Source organism: Thunnus maccoyii, chromosome 12 (genome assembly GCF_910596095.1).
Source record: "Thunnus maccoyii chromosome 12, fThuMac1.1, whole genome shotgun sequence".
NCBI lineage: Eukaryota > Metazoa > Chordata > Actinopteri > Scombriformes > Scombridae > Thunnus > Thunnus maccoyii.
This window is the reverse complement of record NC_056544.1, coordinates 30,329,745-30,349,182: the sequence shown is the minus strand read 5'-3', so window position 1 is coordinate 30,349,182 and position 19,438 is coordinate 30,329,745. Positions and strand designations below refer to the sequence as shown.

The 19,438-nt window shown below is 35.1% G+C and overlaps 2 protein-coding genes across 2 annotated transcripts; both read left to right on the top strand.

The window, feature by feature from the left end:
* The first annotated feature begins 1,286 nt into the window (after positions 1–1,286).
* Positions 1,287–7,869, top strand: LOC121908083 (immunoglobulin lambda-1 light chain-like). The gene is made up of 6 exons (XM_042427779.1): positions 1,287–1,327; positions 3,222–3,439; positions 3,532–3,855; positions 5,742–5,780; positions 7,309–7,608; positions 7,718–7,869. The coding sequence occupies exons 1-6, from the start codon at positions 1,323–1,325 to the stop codon at positions 7,867–7,869; spliced, it is 1,038 nt and encodes a 345-aa protein (XP_042283713.1). The 5' UTR covers positions 1,287–1,322.
* A 4,268-nt stretch (positions 7,870–12,137) lies between these two features.
* On the top strand, positions 12,138–19,438 carry LOC121908082. The gene is made up of 6 exons (XM_042427778.1): positions 12,138–12,251; positions 14,169–14,348; positions 14,441–14,760; positions 17,229–17,268; positions 18,782–19,078; positions 19,188–19,438. The coding sequence occupies exons 2-6, from the start codon at positions 14,306–14,308 to the stop codon at positions 19,352–19,354; spliced, it is 867 nt and encodes a 288-aa protein (XP_042283712.1). The 5' UTR covers positions 12,138–12,251; positions 14,169–14,305; the 3' UTR covers positions 19,355–19,438.

Here is a 19,438-nt window from a genome sequence, read left to right as displayed (position 1 = left end):
ACTGAGCCCAGCCACCAACAAAGGCCACACATCTGGAGGTCTTGTCACTTTTTCTTTTTTGGAGTTTTTAGCAAAGGTGCACTTTACAGCTGGGGAGGAATGTAATACAGTACAATTGTGAGGTATTTTACATGAGTATTTCCATTTTATGCTTTTTTATACATCCACTCCACTACATTTCAGAGGGAGATATTTTACTTTCTACTCCACTACATTTACTTCACAGCTATAGGTACTAATTATTTTTCAGATTGAGATTTTACTAGTAAATCTGATGATGTATTTTATATTTGAAATACATTTAGATCACTTGATAGAGATCTATTTTCACTTTGACATATAATTGTCTTTTCAGTGTACAAAAAGCCACATTAAATCCCCTTTGACTCCATGTTTTGAACAGTGAAACATGTTTTTCTCGCTGTAATCATTCCTCCTGTTCATACTGACCATTAGAAGATCCCTTCATAATGCACTTACAATGGAAGTGATGGAGGACAAAATCCACAGTCAAATCAAGTAGATATCTTTCAACGTTACAGTCTTTTTAGTGCCAAAGTCCCTCTTTTTGTTACTATACTTCCACTGCAGCTCAACAGGGAAACACTGTCCGAGGAAACACAAAGAGGGAATTTGATGTTAAAAAGACTGTAAATGTGTGAGATATCCACTTGATATGACTAACTCAGACTGATGAAGCCTCATATAAGCTTCACATCAACTTTTAAATGACTGTTTGGACACACTGTGGATTTTGGCCTCCATCACTTACATTGAAAACACATTTGAAGGATCTTTCAATATCCAGTATGAACAGGAGGAATGATTACAGCGAGGAAAACCTCTTTTACTGTTCACATGGACACCTGACTGATGTTTTAAGACACAATTAAAAAATTATGAACCTGTTCTTTAAGTCAGATATGCAAAAATAAATAATTATGTAGTATTAAAAAGAAAAAAAATAGGCTATACAAGGCATAACTTCACAAGAACTTTGCATTCTTACTGATTGTTTTAGAATTTTTATACTAGTATGTAATATCAGATAAAAAAAACCTGAGCTACCACCAATTTAATTAAGAATAAAGTGTCTTAAATCATTTCAAAGGGCTTTTACAGTGCTTCATTCTTTCTTTCTAGATCAGTATTATGTTGTTTTATCCACTAGATGTCACTGCTGTTTTGACAACAGAATTAGAGGAAAAGCATCATGTTGCCATGGTGACCATGGATAGCATGGTCTGGATCCCTTTTGTGTTTCCTCTGAATGACCACATGGTGGCGGTCTTTCTCTTTGATTTTTAATTTCAGAAGTCACCATGAGGTACAGTAACTACTTGGACACAACACAGTTTAGTTCCTGTCCCAGTTAAATCCATCACACAGCCATAATGTACGCTTCTTTTATTGTTGTTATGCCTATTTAAGACTGTAAATAGATGTTGTTGTTTGGTGATAAGTTTGCAACTTCTTGTCACTCTTCTATGACAAGATATTAAGATATTATCAGGACTTTAAGGGCCTTTCATTGGGAAAGATCAAACTGTTCAGAGTTAGTTTGAGTTAGAGTCAGTTCAAAGTAAATATGGGAACTGTTTAGATGATAGAAAAGCTTGGCAGCAGAACAAACATTTCTTAAAATAATATTAAATGTATCCCAACTGATTATGAAGCTTCTTAAAGGAACAGTCTGGCTGTTGTCTGGTTTGGTTTCATGTATTATTCCATTAAAAGTAGATTTGAGAATAACTTTTCAGAAAGATCTAATTAAGCAAATACGCTGCTCTTTGTGTTAATGTAACATGCCATGTTAGATCAAATTAGTTCAACTAATTCAAAATATAAAGACAACTTGTATTATTATTATTAGCAGTAGTATCAGTTTTAGTATTATTAATTACATACTGCATATACTGTTTACACTGAACATTTTCACATTCTGGTCAATATTTTGTACATTTCATTTCATTCTCTTCAATGTAAAATTTAAACCTGTAGCAGCTCTTCTTACTTAGAATATATTTGACATATTTTATACTGTAAATTTCTTTCTTTTTTATGTTATTCAGGATTACTTAATTCTGTGTATATTTTTGACTGTTAGGCACCACAACACTGAGGTAAATTCCTTGTATGTACAAACCTGCTTGGCATTAAACCTGGTTCTTATTTTGATTTTGATAAAAGCAACTCCAAAATAGTTAATTAAACAATACATTTAAAATACTATTACTATTATAAATTTACAAAAGCTGTTTTGTTTCAAACAAAGTTGAAATGAACTTCAGTTCAAAGATTCAGATCGCAACAAAAACAAAATGTACACAAGATTCAAACTGTAAATAAAAAAAACTAAAAATATATATAAAAAAATGCACCAAAAAGTTTCACTTTGAACAAAAAGGGACAATAAATAAATAAATAATAGACCTTTTTATTCTTTTTACACCTTCTTTTTTGGGCATTTCTTTCCTTTATCTGACAGTTGAAAGTGCAGGGAGACAGGAAACAGGGCAGAGAGAGGGGCATGATAGCTGGAATCAAAATGCAGATGTTATGGTTTTGTGCAGTGGTTAGCACTGTCACCTCACAGAAAGAAGCTTCTGGCGTCAGACCTGCTGGCCGATCAAGGTTCTTCTGTGTGGAGTTTTCAAAATCTCCATCCAATGTTCCGTTTCCCCACAAAGTCCAAAGTTCACTAAAAATAAACTAACTCTAAATTGCCTGTGAGTCTTAATAGTTGACTCTGTTGGGGCCAAACCATCTGTTACAGGATTCCTGGTTCTTCTTGTTGCTGAAGATAGTTCTTTATGACTCTGGCTGAATGTTTGGGCTCGTTGTCATGCCTCCTAATTCAGAATTTCTGAATCTGTATATTGTTCATTTCTAAAGTTTTCTCCATTTCTAATGTCTCCTCCTTCACTATAAAATCATTTTCAGTGTTTGTAAACTGGAGGCTTCAAGTTTCAACATCACACTTGTGTAAGTTGCATATTGGACCATGATTGACTCCAATCTAGGTGTGATGTCATAAATCCTGCTCGTAGGTAAAAGTGTTAAACTGAGATTTAAGGTGATACAGAGAAACTTTCAGAACAAACTCAAACATCCAACTGAAGGAAAAATAAGAAAAACATATTTTTAAGTTGAGGGGGATTTTAAGGTTATTAGTAACAATCTGCTTTTAAAAGACAAATCAAAATGTCTACTATGAAAAGGTCTACTGTCAGACAGCAGCCTTATCTGTCCGCCGCAGGGGCTGATGGGAGGTTTGAGGAGCTGTTAGAAACCACGTGGCCCTCGTCTGATCTCACAGCTCGTCCTTGTTTGGCCTCAGCTGCATCAGAGCGCCACTTCTCCCCAGGTTCACCAGAGGAAACACCACTGCACAAAATGCTTTTCCTCCCAGCTGCTGCTCTGTGCTGTCTGTGTTCAGGTTAGTGTTTCCAGCCAATCAGGAGCCAACAAACTCAACCTTTAACAAACACTGTCACACTCACCTTCATCTGTGTGTCTGTTTCTCTACAGCGCTGGTTGCCATGGCAGCAGAGCTGATTCAGGATGATTTAACATTGACCAGAAGAGCTGGTGAAACAGTCTCCTTCAGCTGTGGAGGAACTGACCAGTGTGACAGTGGACGCCCATTTCTATACTGGTACCAGAAGAAAGACACAGAAACATTCACATATATTCTTGATATTGACATGACGAATGGTATCGAAGATAGACGGTCCAATCATCCTCAGAAAGATGATTTCTCATTTGTAAATAAAGGGAACGGCTGGGAGTTGTTGATCCAGACAGTTAAACTCTCACATTCAGCCACCTACTACTGCGCCTGTAGGAAAGTTTATACCCACAGTGAGAAATGATCCCTGCAGCCTGAACAAAAACCTCCAGATGAACAGATGTCAAACAGTGTTTGTGACAGGAAGAGAGCAGTAAACCACAGCCCAGGTTCACATATTTCACCTCCATCTCAGCCAGAGTCACTAACAAACTGAGCTGAGTACTAAATGTTTGTCTGTTGGTGTCAGGATTTTGATTTAAACATTATATTTCATTGATATTATTTATCAGCTATTTCAGCAGGTTTCCTGTTGTTCCACACAATGAGAACAAAGGAGCAACACAGAAGCACAATGATACAACAATATGAAGACAAACAAACAAACAACAATATAACACAGAAAAAAGAGACAAATAATGGAGAGATCAAATGTGAAACTTTATGAAGATTTGATTTAATAACAAAAATTGACAAAATAATAAATAGAAAAAGATGTTTGACAGAGTTGAAAGTTTGAGATGAAGATAAAAATGGTCTTCTTTGACCTGCTGCTGGAATAAAGTTCATTCCTCCTTCACAATAATAATCTGTTAATGAAAATACTTCCTGTGTCTCTTTCACAATAAAAGCATCAGGCAGGATTTCTCACATCACATCTTTGAGCAGATTTCAACAGATAATTTCACTTTAGTAAAAGATTCAACACAATTCTTGGATTTATGACAATTTCCCCTCAACAGAAATGTGGTAAATGTAAATGGATTTTGCTCTGTGAGCAGCTGAGACTGTCTTCACAAGAGAAACGACAGCAGACACTGTTTGTTTCTTTTAACACGACCACCATCATTTCCTGACTTTAACCACGTGTTTATTATTGTAACCATGACAACACATCTCCCCTCATCTTAAGGAGTCGTGTTTCTGTCCACCTGGTGAATGTAAGTCCAATATTCACTCTCTTTTAGCTCTGTTTTTACTCTCTACCAAGTCCTGAGGGAAATATCTGGCTCTTTAGCTGCTAAATGCTCCACTATGTTCAGCAGCTAGTCTACAGCTGACTGTGTCTGTTTGCGTTTGGTGCTGAGCAGGTAGTGTACAGTAGCTTTTTACAGCTTTTTCTCTGAAAACAGCTGCCTGCTGCGGTCCAAAACGACGCTATGAGAGCGCTGAGAGTGAACCAAAACAGTAAAGTTGCAGCCGGACAGATAAACAATGAGCTGAAACTCACTATAAAGCTCCGTAAAGCCGAGAGGAGCTGCAGAGTCACTGATAATTCTCTGTAGGTTCATCACTACGAGCCACGACCAACACATTACACACTGACACATCATGGTTATTATAAAAATATCGTTTAAAGCAGCTTTAAGTAATTTGCATCACTACAAATGTCAGTTTGATTTTAAATGAGTTCTTAGTTGACTTTAAATGTTGACCTGATGGTGGCGCTAGAGGAAAAGTCAGAGGGTCAAAGTTATTATAATTCATCCTGAGGGGAACATGAATATTTCTACTAAATTACATGACAATCCATCCAATAGATGAAAAGATATTTCAGTCTGGACCAAACATGTCAACCTGCTGGTGGCGCTAGATTAAAAGTTAGAATCAATCAAGTCAAATAAATAATTGAATCCTCTGGGGACCGTGAACGTCTGCACAACATTTAATGAACAATCCATCCGTCCTTTGATCCACAATCAGATCCAATCGATCTGCACTTAAGTGGTGGAGCGACCAACCGACTGACATTAGCATCCATATAGTCACACTGCTAATGTGGCTAAAATCAAATAAAAGAAGAGACAGTCATGTTGATATGAACATTAGAGAAACACATCATGGAGATGAAATATGATACTGGTTCATAATTTGGATTTGTTCACCATAGCTGACACATTCAACAGCAGACAGGTTTTTGTCACAGTCTCATTCACTGTGGGAGGAAAACGCTACTGGATCTTTGGCTCTGGAACTAAACTGTATGTAGGTAAGACTAAACTTTCATTTTCCTTCAGTTGTTTTATTGAACAAGTTGAAAATATGTTTTTAGTTTTAGTTTCTGCTGCTTCAGGCTTTACATGTTAGTTTTTTCATATTTAGTAGAGAATTCTTGATGCAGCCATTCTTCCATAAAACAAATCAATAACTCCTGAAAAGAGCTTCAAATCTCACTGCACACCACAAGTTCTTCTTTATTTATGCATCACATCAAAGTTTGTTTACAGCCAAAAAGTCTGATATCAGTAATGTTACAAATAAACAGTATTTAATAATCTCACTGATTCAGCAGCAGCTCCTGTTTATTAAAAACAAGATGATATATGATGTGAAACATCATTTAATAAATGTTCCTAAATGTAATTTTAGAAGCAAATAGTGATAAATATATTGTGTGTTAAATATACAGTATATATTTGTAAATGGTAAAATGTATCTCATGATAATTGTTTGTTTATGATGATAAATATGTCTTTTAATGGAAGATAAATTAATGCATGAAGGCAAACTCATTTTAAATGTGTGATGAAGCTAAATATAATTTATAGATAAAATGTATAATTCTATATCTTAATTCACATCTAATATAAATCAAATTGGTTTATGAAATCAACATGATGTCAAATATGTAATGTCAAAAATATTTTAGAAAGTGTTTGGTAGAAAATATAATGAATCAGATAATTTACATGTTGTAATTTAATTAAGAATATATATTATTATATTATATTTTATTTACATATCTGAACATGTTGTGGTAATTGTGTTTTATATAAAAAGCTAAAACTCTTGAAAAAGTTGTTAAAAGTATTGATGTATTGTGTGTCTGATTAGAGTAAAGTATATGCTGGTAAATATACTTCATATAATATATGAATCATTTAAAAATGTAAAATCAATATAATACATTTTAACCGCGTAACAAAACTATAATTTAAATTTTACTGAGACAAATGTTATCATATTATATTATATTATATTATATTATATTATATTATATTATATTATATTATATTATATTATATTATATTATATTATATTATATTTGAAATATCCAAACATATTGTGGTAATTGGCTTTTATGTAAAAGACAAAGCTCTTAAGTTAAAATTATTGATTGATTCTTACTAATTAAAGTATATGTTGGTAAATGTATTTGATATAAAACACTATAATCATCAACAAATGTATTTTATATGAGGCTGTTATGTCATGATATATTTTATATTTTAAGAATTATACTACTATTATATTAGTAACTAATGTTGTGGTAAATATTGATAAAGTGTTAAATGATGTTTTAATCTTTATATATGACATATGATGAGCTTCCATGATGCTTTAGTTTGATATGATTATTGATACAGTGTCCAGTAGATGATGTTTGTGGTGTATTGATGAGTAGTTTAGTGATCATGTAGTTTCCAGGATCAGACTGAATGCAGTGCAGTGCTGTAAGCTGCTGTTGACTGTGTGAATGTGTGTCTGTGCTGCTTGTTGCTGCTGTCAAACTTCAGATGAGCAGGTAGTGAAGCCCGTGGTGAGCGTGTACCCAGCAGCCCACCTGGAGGGGAAGAGCTCCCTGCTGTGTCTGGCCTCAGCCATGTCTCCTCCTGTGGTCCAGTTCTCCTGGAAAAGACAGAAGAAGAACGGCCCGCTGGAGGATCTGCCCCCTGCTGAGGGAGAGCAGCTGGAGCTCAGACAGCCGGGACGCACCGCCTCCATCCTGCTGCTCCATCTCCAAGAGAACAGCACTTATAAATACCACTGCTACGTCAAGCATGAGGGGATAACAGTGGAGGCCCAAAAAGAACAAGGTAATGAAGGCTTGGTGACTGTGTTCAGCAGTGATTCAGCTTCATCTGGAGACGCTGTCAGAGAGAGCAGAGGAGCAGAGCACTGACATTTGTTTTTTTCCTGTTTCAGAGGTTTCTGCTCTTCCTCCACCTGTCCCGTCTCAGTACCAGGTGAAGCTGCTCTGTGTGCTGTACACAGTGCTGATAGTGAAGAGTCTGGTGTACTGCTGTGGACTCTCTCTGCTGATGATCCTTAGAAACAAGGGACCGTCCACCAACTGACCGTCCACAATGCTGACTGGCTGTTTTCTGCTCGTCTTTTCTCACCATCACATCTCATCAATTCATCTCATTTATCACTTTGATCAGTGTTCAGAAATGTCAGTAATGATGTGTTGTGGTTGGTTTTACATTTTCTCATTGAAAATAGTTTAGACACAGTTGTCCTGAAAACATAAATACATATATAAACATATACAGTATATTTGCAGTTACTAAGTATAAATTCTGTAGAATATTAATATCTTGATGCTCTAGTTTAATTCCACTTTTAATCGTGACTTGTATAATAGTGTAAAATGAAGTTGAATCATTAGCTACCTGGTAGATATTTAAGTGCTTACAGTATTTTTTCTTTCTTGTGTATTTTCTTTTTAATACATTATGCAGAGGGTGGCAGGTTTATCAAAGTCATTCAGAGCAACATTCTGAAAAAACTGAAACATCACAGTTTCTGTCTTTTATAATCGTCCATGTTTTCATTGATCTCAGTTTGGCTTCAAATAATGTAAATCATCGGACACAGAATCCACTATATTGGCCAAGTTTGTTGATACCTACAAGTAATTTGACTCTTGTCGTCAGTAGATCTCAGTAAACTTTCACATAGTGCTAAAAACAAATGTACAGGAAGATACAAAGAAAAGCTTACAGCTAAACAGAAACAACAAAGTAAAGCGAAGCAAACATAAACATAAAGTTATTAAATGCAAGCAAGTAGGTGTGGTGTGCCAACAGCTTCGATATCATCTTGTAATATAGTTTTAGTGTGGATGTACGACTCTACGCTGATGAAACTGTTGTTTACACACATGAAGAAACAGCAGAGAGCTTCTTTGAAGAGCTGCTATAAAAATGATCACACAGCGGCTTGATTAGTCTGCACTGAAGCCTGAATGTTGTCAAAATGATGGGTGTGTTTTTTGATTTCTTTCTAAATCACCAAAATACTGATCAGCTCTTGCAGTTTTATCAAGACAAAATTGATCGGTACATTTCCCTATAATATGATTATAAGAAAACTAAGTTTATTTAGATTTATACAACAGAAATAAATAGAAAAGTGATTCAGTGTAGAAAAGATGACTTGTTTGTCTCAGTGTGGTTTGTGTTCTGCTGCTCCGATTGATGATAACAAATGTAGGATGTATTTTTTTAAACGTTGCAGAGAGGAAGTGAATGTTAAAAATGTTCTTACAGTGTGAATTTAAACACTCTGCAGGCAAAAACCTCAATTTAGAAGAAGATGAAAGATTTCAGAAACACCACAATTCGTTTGTTTTATGAACAAAGACAATTTCATAAGAGAAACTCATAATCAAACAAACAGCAACAAGAAAGTAAAACTAATATTAAGTATAAAATCTATATTATGAAATAATCTATATTAATTATTAGTAATTAGTACAAGTAATTACATACAACATTAATAGTATTATTAATTTGGGTTTTGTTATTTAATGAGTAATTTATTGTAATTAAGGTGGAAAATGTGAGAAAATGAACTTTGTTCACACCAACATACGTATATGTGTATATGTGCACTTGTATTTTTGCTAAATGAGAAACATTTCTTTGCTCTCTTCATTAAAAATGAACAGGAGAGGGTTTTTTTTTTTTACATACATCTGATGTTTCTTTTTGTTTTTTAAATACATATCACATATGCTTGTTTGTGTTTGGTATTCAATAAAAATATAAAAAATATGATTTAAGTTGGGTTCTTAGTATCAAAATTATTACAAAAAGTATTATTAGCATTATCTATTAGTACTATTAGTATTCAGCTATTTTATTTTTATCTATTTGTTTAAACTTATTGAGTAATGTATTTGTGAACTCAGTACAGACTGTGGGACCTGAGCAGACTGCAGGAGTTTGAACGTCTCCCTTTATTTAATGATGTCAGTTTCTCAGCTCTGAGTTTAAGATTTCAGCTGCTTCTCTCACACATTAATAACACAGATTAAAACTGAGACAGCGAGCGCTGAATTCATACTGAAGTTCCTGGAACGATACTTTAACCAGAGTCGATGGTTGTAACCGTCATTGTATTAATAAAATGAAAAACCACAGCGAACAGTGTGGAGGCTGCTGAGCAGAAACCCACACGGCCCGTCTGCTGCAGGAAAGGAAGTGTTGATTCGCTGTCAACAGTTTTATATGAGTCCTAATAACCCGAGTTTTTAGCAAAGGTACACTTTACAGTTGGGGAGGAATGTAATAAAGTGCAATTGTGAGGTACTTTACATGAGTATTTTCATTTTATGCTTTTTTATGCGTCCACTTCACTACATTTCAGAGGGAGATATTTTACTTTCTACTCCACTATGTTTATTTCACAGTTATAGGTACTAATTACTTTTCAGATTTATATTTTACTAGTAAGGCTGATGATGTATTTTATATTTGAAATACATTTAGATCACTTTGTAGAGATCTATTTTCACTTTGACATATAAGGGTCTTTTCAGTGTACAAAAGGTCACATTAAATCCCCTTTGACTCCATGTTTTGAACAGTGAAATATGTTTTTCTTGCTGTAATCATTCCTCCTGTTCATACTGACCATTAGAAGATCTTTTCATAATGCACTTTCAGTGTGAGCGATGGGGGACAAAATCCACAGTCTTCCTTGTCTGCAAAAATATATTTAAAAGTTCATCTGAAGCTACTTCAGCGTCCAAATGAGACAAATGAAGTAGATATCTTTCAATGTTACAGTTGAAGCCGGGGATTAAGTCAACACACAACTTTAAATGCAAATTTGTGGGGTTTTTATTCTCCTTGTTTTGTTATTCAATTATGGAGAGCAACTTATAGAAAAATCTTGGCTTCCACCAAAGGCCAGGTTGTGAAATTTTACAAAAGAAACATTTAGCAAAAATAAATAAATAAATAAATAAACAAAAACAAAACTCATTACTTTTTCCAGTATAGAAAACACATCACTGAAATTGTGACAAAAGCAGCACAAAAAAGTGGCTCAAATACGTCACAAATACAGCATAAATACGGCAGTGGCACCTCTATAAACAGAAGAGCACAAAAACATTCACCGCACTGCCATGTAACATATCAGCGCTAATGCATCAAATTTAGCAGCCTTTTCAGTTCACAAAAAAGCAACGTTCATTTTGCTTTATACATTTGATGAACAAATACAAAACAGTAAAACAGAAATAAACTGTTTTATACCAAATTCACGGATAGCAAGCTGTGCTCCGCACGTGTGGCTTTCAATCCACCAACATCTGCAATCCTACCAAAACAATCGCACAACATGTGGCTTTTATATAAGTGCATCCAACATCATTAAATCACTATTTTACAGAATCATGCATAATAATCTCAAAACAAGATAAGATACTTGATGAATAATCTCACTGTTGGAACCAGTGGCTATTCTCAGCAGAAAGTAGCACGTTATGTTATACTTCCTGTATTTTTCCCAGCGTTCCCTGTCCACTCAGCAGGCATACCGCTGCACTAAACAATAAACTCACACATCCTGCTGTCCAACGTAAGCATCCCCAGCTAGAGAGCAACAATGGAGAAGTTCTTCAGCATGGATGTTATTTCCGTGAATATTATTATTTTACCACCTGGTTACACTGGCTTTTTAGTGCCAAAGTCCCTCTTTTTGTCACTATACTTCCACCGCAGCTCAACAGGGAAACACTGTCCAAGGAAACAAAAATTTGAAGACTGTAAATGTGTCAGATATCCACTTGATATGACTGACTCAGACTGCTGAAGCTGAATATAAGCTTCACATCAACTTTTAAATGACTGTGTGGACACACTGTGGATTTTGGCCTCCATCAATTACATTGAAAGCACATTTGAAGGATCTTTTAATATCCAGTCTGAACAGGTGGAATAATTACAGCGAGGAAAACCTCTTTCACTGCTCATATGGACACCTGACTGATGTTTTAAGACACAATTAAAAAATTATGAACCTGTTCTTTAAGTCAGATATGCAAAAATAAATAATTATGTAGTATTAAAAAGAAAAAAAATAGGCTAAACATTGCATAAGTTTACAAGAACTTTGCATTCTTACTGATTGTTTTAGAATTTTTATACTAGTATATAATATCCGAGACAAAAAACTGAGCTACCACCAATTTAATTAAAAATAAAGTGTCTTAAATCATTTCAAAGGGCTTTTACAGTGCTTCATTCTTTCTTTCTAGATCAGTATTATGTTGTTTTATCCACTAGATGTCACTGCTGTTTTGACAACAGAATTAGAGGAAAAGCATCATGTTGCCATGGTGACCATGGATCGCATGGTCTGGATCCCTTTGTGTTTCCTCTGAATGACCACAGGGTGGCGGTCTTTCTCTTTGATTTTTAATTTCAGAACTCACCATGAGGTACAGTAACTACTTGGACACAACACAGTTCAGTTCCTGTCTCAGTTAAATCCATCACACAGCCATAATGTACGCTTCTTTTATTGTTGTTATGCCTATTTAAGACTGTAAATAGACGTTGTTTGGTGATAAGTTTGCAACTTCTTGTCACTCTTCTATGACAAGATATTAGGATATTATCAGGACTTTAGGGGCCTTTCATTGGGAAAGATCAAACTGTTCAGAGTTAGTTAAAGTTAGAGTCAGTTCAGAGTAAATATGGGAACTGTTTAGATGATAGAGAAGCAGCAGAACAAACATTTCTTAAAATAACATTAAATGTATCCCAGCTGATCATGAAGATTCTTAAAGGAACAGTCTGGCTGTTGTCTGGTTTGGTTTCGTGTATTATTCCATTAAAAGTAGATTTGAGAATAACTTTTCAGAGAGATCTAATTAAGCAAATACGCTGCTCTTTGTGTTAATGTAACGTGCCAAGTTAGATCAAATTAGTTCAACTAATCCAAAATATAAAAACAATTATTGTTATTGGATCATCATTATTATTATTATTATTAGTGGTATTAGTTTTAGTATTATTAATTACATACTGCATATACTGTTTACACTGAACATTTTCACACTCTGGTCAATATTTTGTACATTTCATTTCATTCTCTTCAATGTAAAATTTAAACCTGTAGCAGCTCTTCTTACTTAGAATATATTTGACATATTTTTTACTGTAAATTTCTTTCTTTTTTATGTTATTCAGGATTACTTAATTCTTTGTATATTTTTGACTGTTAGGCACCACAACACTGAGGTAAATTCCTTGTATGTACAAACCTGCTTGGCATTAAACCTGGTTCTTATTTTGATTTTGATAAAAGCAACTCCAAAATAGTTAATTAAATAATACATTTAAAATACTATTACTATTATAAATTTACAAAAGCTGTTTTGTGTCAAACAAAGTTAAAATGAACTTCAGTTCAAAGATTCAGATTGCAACAAAAACAAAATGTACACAAGATTCAAACTGTAAATTAAAAAAAACTAAAAATATATATATAAAAATCTGCTCCAAAAAGTTTCACTTTGTACAAAAAGTGACAATAAATAAATAAATAATAGACCTTTTTATTCTTTTTACACCTTCTTTTTTGTTTTGTTTTTTCCCTTTTTTTGACAGTTGAAAGTGCAGAGAGACAGGAAACAGGGCAGAGAGAGGGGCATGATAGCTGGAATCAAAATGCAGATGTTATGGTTTTGTGCAGTGGTTAGCACTGTCACCTCACAGAAAGAAGCTTCTGGCATCAGACCTGCTGGCCGATCGATGTTTTTCTGTGTGGAGTTTGCATAATCTCCCTGCAATGTTCCTTTTCCCCACACAGTCCAAAGTTCACTAAAAATAAACTAACTCTAAATTGCCTGTGAGTCTTAATAATTGACTCTGTTGGGGCCAAACCATCTGTTACAGGACTCCTTGTTCTTCTTGTTGCTGAAGATAGTTCTTTATGACTCTGGCTGAATGTTTGGGTTCGTTGTCATGCCTCCAAATCCAGAATTTCTGAATCTGTATATTGCTCATTTCTAAAGTTTTCCTGCTGAACATCAGATGTCTCCTCCTTCACTATGAAGTCATTTTCAGTCTTTATGTACTGGAGGCTTCAAGGTTTAAAATCACACTTGTGTAAGTTGCATATTGGACCATGATTGACTTCAAACTAGTTGTGATGACATAAATCCTGCTCGTAGGTAAAAGTGTTAAACTGAGATTTAAGGTGATACAGAGAAACTTTCAGAACAAACTCAAACATCCAACTGAAGGCACAAGAAGAATAACATATTTTTAAGTTGAGGGGGATTTTAAGGTTACTACTATGAAAAAGTCTACTGTGAGACAGCAGCATCAGCCTTATCTGTCCGCTGCAGGGGCTGATGGGAGGTTTGAGGAGCTGTTAGAAACCACGTGGCCCTCGTCTGATCTCACAGCTCGTCCTTGTTTGGCCTCAGCTGCATCAGAGCGCCACTTCTCCCCAGGTTCACCAGAGGAAACACCACTGCACAAAATGCTTTTCCTCCCAGCTGCTGCTCTGTGCTGTCTGTGTTCAGGTGAGTGTTTCCAGCCAATCAGGAGCCAACAAACTCAACCTTTAACAAACACTGCCACACTCACCTTCATCTGTGTGTCTGTTTCTCTACAGCGCTGGTTGCCATGGCAGCAGAGCTGATTCAGGATGATTTAACATTGACCAGGAGAGCTGGTGAAAAAGTCTCCTTCAGCTGTGGAGGAACTGACCAGTGTGACAGTGGACGCCCATTTGTATTCTGGTTACAGAAGAAAGACACAGAAACATTCACATTTATTCTTGATATTGACATGACGAATGGTAACATAGATAGAAGGTACAATCATTCTCAGACAGATGATTTCTCAGCTGTAAATAAACAGAACGGCAGTGAGTTGGAGATCCAGACAGTTAAACTCTCACATTCAGCCACCTACTACTGTGGCTGTGTGACAGTTGATACCCACAGTGAGAGATGATCCCTGCAGCCTGTACAAAAACCTCCAGATGAACAGATGTCAAACAGTGTTTGTGACAGGAAGAGAGCAGTAAACCACAGCCCAGGATCACATATTTCACCTCCATCTCAGCCAGAGTCACAAACAAACTGAGCTGAGGACTAAATGTTTGTCTGTTGGTGTCAGGATTTTGATTTAAACATTATATTTCATTGATATTATTTATCAGCTATTTCAGCAGGTTTCCTGTTGTTCCACACAGTGAGAACAAAGGAGCAACACAGAAGCACAATGATACAACAAGATGAAGACAAACAAACAAATAAACAACGATATAACACAGATAAAAGATAATGGAGAGATCAAAAGTGAAACTTTATTAATTTTTGATTTAATAACAAAAATTGAGAAAATAATAAATAGAAAAAGATGTTTGACAGAGTTGAAAGTTTGAGATGAAGATAAAAATGGTCTTCTTTGACCTGCTGCTGGAATAAAGTTCATTCCTCCTTCACAATAATAATCTGCTTTTAATGAAAACACTTCCTGTGGTTCTTTCACAATAAAACTCTTCAGGCAGCATTCTTCATGTCACATCTTTGAGCAGATTTCAACAGATAATTTCACTTTATTAAATGATTCAACACAATTCTTGGATTTATGACAATTTCCCCTCAACAGAAATGTGGTAAATGTAAATGGATTTTGCTCTGTGAGCAGCTGAGACTGTCTTCACAAGAGAAACGACAGCAGACACTGTTTGTTTCTTTTAACACGACCACCATCATTTCCTAACTTTAACCACGTGTTTATTATTGTAACCATGACGATGCAGCTCCCCACATCTTAAAAAGGAAGTCATTTTAACCCAAACCATGATCTTTACCTAAACCTAACTAAACCTTAACCACAGGTTCTGATGTTTACTGTCCATATTCTAAGACAAATGGCTCCACTACAGCATTTACTATTAGAAATTTAATCCTTTATGTGATTCAAAATGTTAAACATCAATTGATTGACAAGCAAACAAAAACTACGGCTCCTATGAAAATGTACCTGCATGGCAGCACAGGTACTAATGTCATCCTAACTTGGTTTAGTTCATAATACTCAACAAATCTCCTCAAATGTGAACTTTACAACTTTTGAACTGTAATCAACAACAATCATATTTTATTTTAGTCCATCATTCTTATCTAAACATCTGGAGTGAACCACACAACATACTGTTGTAATGTTAAGTTGTAGGGAAGGATTTTACACCTGCATTTACTGATGTTTTGTCCACTAGTTTTCATCAGAAACAAGTAGTGACCAACACTGACATATCATCAGCTTTTAAGTTGATATGTTGAACTTGTTAGCAAACAGTTGCTTATTTCCACATCCAGCAGTTACGGAGCAACATTATAATTCATTTGGAGTCGTGTTTCTGTCCACCTGGTGAATGTAAGTCCAATATTCACTCTCTTTTAGCTCTGTTTTTACTCTCTACCAAGTCCTGAGGGAAATATCTGGCTCTTTAGCTGCTAAATGCTCCACTATGTTAACCAGCTAGTCTACAGCTAACTGTGTCTGTTTGCTGTTTGGTGCTGAGCAGGTAGTGTACAGTGGCTTTTTACAGCTTTTTCTCTGAAAACAGCTGCCTGCTGCGGCCCAAAATGACGCTATAAGAGCGCTGAGAGTGAACCAAAACAGTAAAGTTGCAGCCGGACAGATAAACAATGAGCTGAAACTCACTATAAAGCTCCGTAAAGCCGAGAGGAGCTGCAGAGTCACTGATAATTCTCTGTAGGTTCATCAGTACGAGCCACGACCAACACATTACACACTGACACATCATGGTTATTATAAAAATATCGATTAAAGCAGCTTTAAGTAATTTGCATTGCTACAAATGTCAGTTTGATTTTAAATGAGTTCTTAGTTGAGTTTAAATGTTGACCTGATGGTGGCACTAGAGGAAAAGTCAGAGGATCAAAGTTATTATAATTCATCCTGAGGGGAACATGAATATTTCTACTAAATTACATGACAATCCATCCAATAGATGAAAAGATATTTCAGTCTGGACCAAACATGTCAACCTGCTGGTGGCGCTAGATTAAAAGTTAGAATCAATCAAGTCAATTAAATAATTGAATCCTCTGGGGACCGTGAATGTCTGCACAACATTTAATGAACAATCCATCCGTCCTTTGATCCACAATCAGATCCAATGGATCTGCACTTAAGTGGTGGACCGACCAACCAACTGACATTAGCATCCATATAGTCACACTGCTAATGTGGCTAAAATCAAATAAAAGAAGAGACAGTCATGTTGATATGAACATTAGAGAAACACATCATGGAGATGAAATATGATACTGGTTCATAATTTGGATTCGTTCACCTCAGCTGACACATTCAACAGCAGACAGGTTTTTGTCACAGTCTCATTCACTGTGGCAGCAAACAAGGACTACGACATCTTTGGCTCTGGAACTAAACTGTATGTAGGTAAGACTAAACTTTCATTTTCCTTCAGTTATTTTATTGAACAAGTTGAAAATGTGTTTTTAGTTTTAGTTTCTGCTGCTTCAGGCTTTACATGTTAGTTTTTTCATATTTAGTAGAGAATTCTTGATGCAGCCATTCTTCCATAAAACAAATCAATAACTCCTGAAAAGAGCTTCAAATCTCATTGCACATCACAAGTTCTTCTTTATTTATGCATCACATCAAAGTTTGTTTACAGCCAAAAAGTCTGATATCAGTAATGTTACAAATAAACAGTATTTAATAATCTCACTGATTCAGCAGCAGCTCCTGTTTATTAAAAACAAGATGATATATGATGTGAAACATTATTTAATAAATGTTCCTAAATGTAATTTTAGAAGCAAATAGTGATAAATATATTGTGTGTTAAATATACAGTATATATTTGTAAATGGTAAAATGTATCTCATGATAATTGTGTGTTTATGATGATAAATATGTCTTTTAGTGGAAGATAAATTAATGCATGAAGGCAAACTCATTTTAAATGTGTGATTAAGCTAAATATAATTTATAGATAAAATGTATAATTGTATATCTTAATTCACATCTAATATAAATCAAATTGTTATATGAAATCAACATGATGTCAAATATATAATGTTAAAAATATTTTAAAAAGTGTTTGGTAGAAAATATAATGAATCAGATAATTTACATGTTGTAATTTAATTATATTTATATTATTATATTATATTTTATTTACATATCTGAACATGTTGTGGTAATTGTGTTTTATATAAAAGCTAAAACTCTTTAAAAAGTTGTTAAAAGTATTGATGTATTGTGTGTCTGATTAGAGTAAAGTATATGCTGGTAAATGAACTTCATATAAAACACTATAATCATTTACAAATGTAAAATAAATATAATATATTTTAACTGAGTAACAAAACTATAATTTAAATTCTACTGAGACAAATGTCATCATATTATATTATATTATATTATATTATATTATATTATATTATATTATATATTATATTATAGTATATTATATTATATTTGAAATATCCAAACATATTGTGGTAATAGGCTTTTATGTAAAAGACAAAGCTCTTAAGTTATAATAATTGATTGATTCTTACTAATTAAAGTATATGGTGGTAAATATATTTGATATAAAACACTATAATCATCAGCAAATGTATTTTATATGAGGCTGTTATGTCATGATATATTTTATACTTTATAAACTCTATTATATTAGTAACTAATGTTGTGGTAAATATTGATAAAGTGGTAAAAGATGTTTTAATCTTTATATATGACATATGATGAGCTTCCATGATGCTTTAGTTTGATATGATTATTGATACAGTGTCCAGTAGATGATGTTTGTGGTGTATTGATGAGTAGTTTAGTGATCATGTAGTTTCCAGGATCAGACTGAATGCAGTGCAGTGCTGTAAGCTGCTGTTGACTGTGTGAATGTGTGTCTGTGCTGCTTGTTGCTGCTGTCAAACTTCAGATGAGCAGGTAGTGAAGCCCGTGGTGAGCGTGTACCCAGCAGCCCACCTGGAGGGGAAGAGCTCCCTGCTGTGTCTGGCCTCAGCCATGTCTCCTCCTGTGGTCCAGTTCTCCTGGAAAAGACAGAAGAACGGCCCGCTGGAGGATCTGCCCCCTGCTGAGGGAGAGCAGCTGGAGCTCAGAGAGCCGGGACGCATTGCCTCCATCCTGCTGCTCCATCGGCAAGAGAACAGCACATATAAATACCACTGCTATGTCAAGCATGAGGGGATAACAGTGGAGGCCCAAACAGAACAAGGTAATGAAGGCTTGGTGACTGTGTTGAGCAGTGATTCAGCTTCATCTAGAGACGCTGTCAGAGAGAGCAGAGGAGCAGAGCACTGACATTTATTTTTTTCCTGTTTCAGAGGTTTCTGCTCTTCCTCCACCTGTCCCGTCTCAGTACCAGGTGAAGATGCTCTGTGTGCTGTACACAGTGCTGATAGTGAAGAGTCTGGTGTACTGCTGTGGACTCTCTCTGCTGATGATCCTCAGAAACAAGGGACCGTCCACCAACTGCACACATGCTGACTGACTGTTTTCTGCTCGCCTTTTCTCACCATCACATCTCATCAATTCATCTCATTTATCACTTTGATCAGTGTTCAGAAATGTCAGT

Bases quoted from the DNA above. Each gene is read 5' to 3' on its own strand.
- LOC121908083 (XM_042427779.1), top strand. The intron at 3,856-5,741 runs ATACCCACAGTG...TGGGAGGAAAAC, and splicing joins CTGCGCCTGTAGGAAAGTTT to GCTACTGGATCTTTGGCTCT. The intron at 7,609-7,717 runs GTAATGAAGGCT...TTCCTGTTTCAG, and splicing joins GGAGGCCCAAAAAGAACAAG to AGGTTTCTGCTCTTCCTCCA.
- LOC121908082 (XM_042427778.1), top strand. From the start codon at position 14,306: ATGCTTTTCCTCCCAGCTGCTGCTCTGTGCTGTCTGTGTTCAG. The intron at 17,269-18,781 runs GTAAGACTAAAC...GTCAAACTTCAG, and splicing joins TGGAACTAAACTGTATGTAG to ATGAGCAGGTAGTGAAGCCC. The intron at 19,079-19,187 runs GTAATGAAGGCT...TTCCTGTTTCAG, and splicing joins GGAGGCCCAAACAGAACAAG to AGGTTTCTGCTCTTCCTCCA.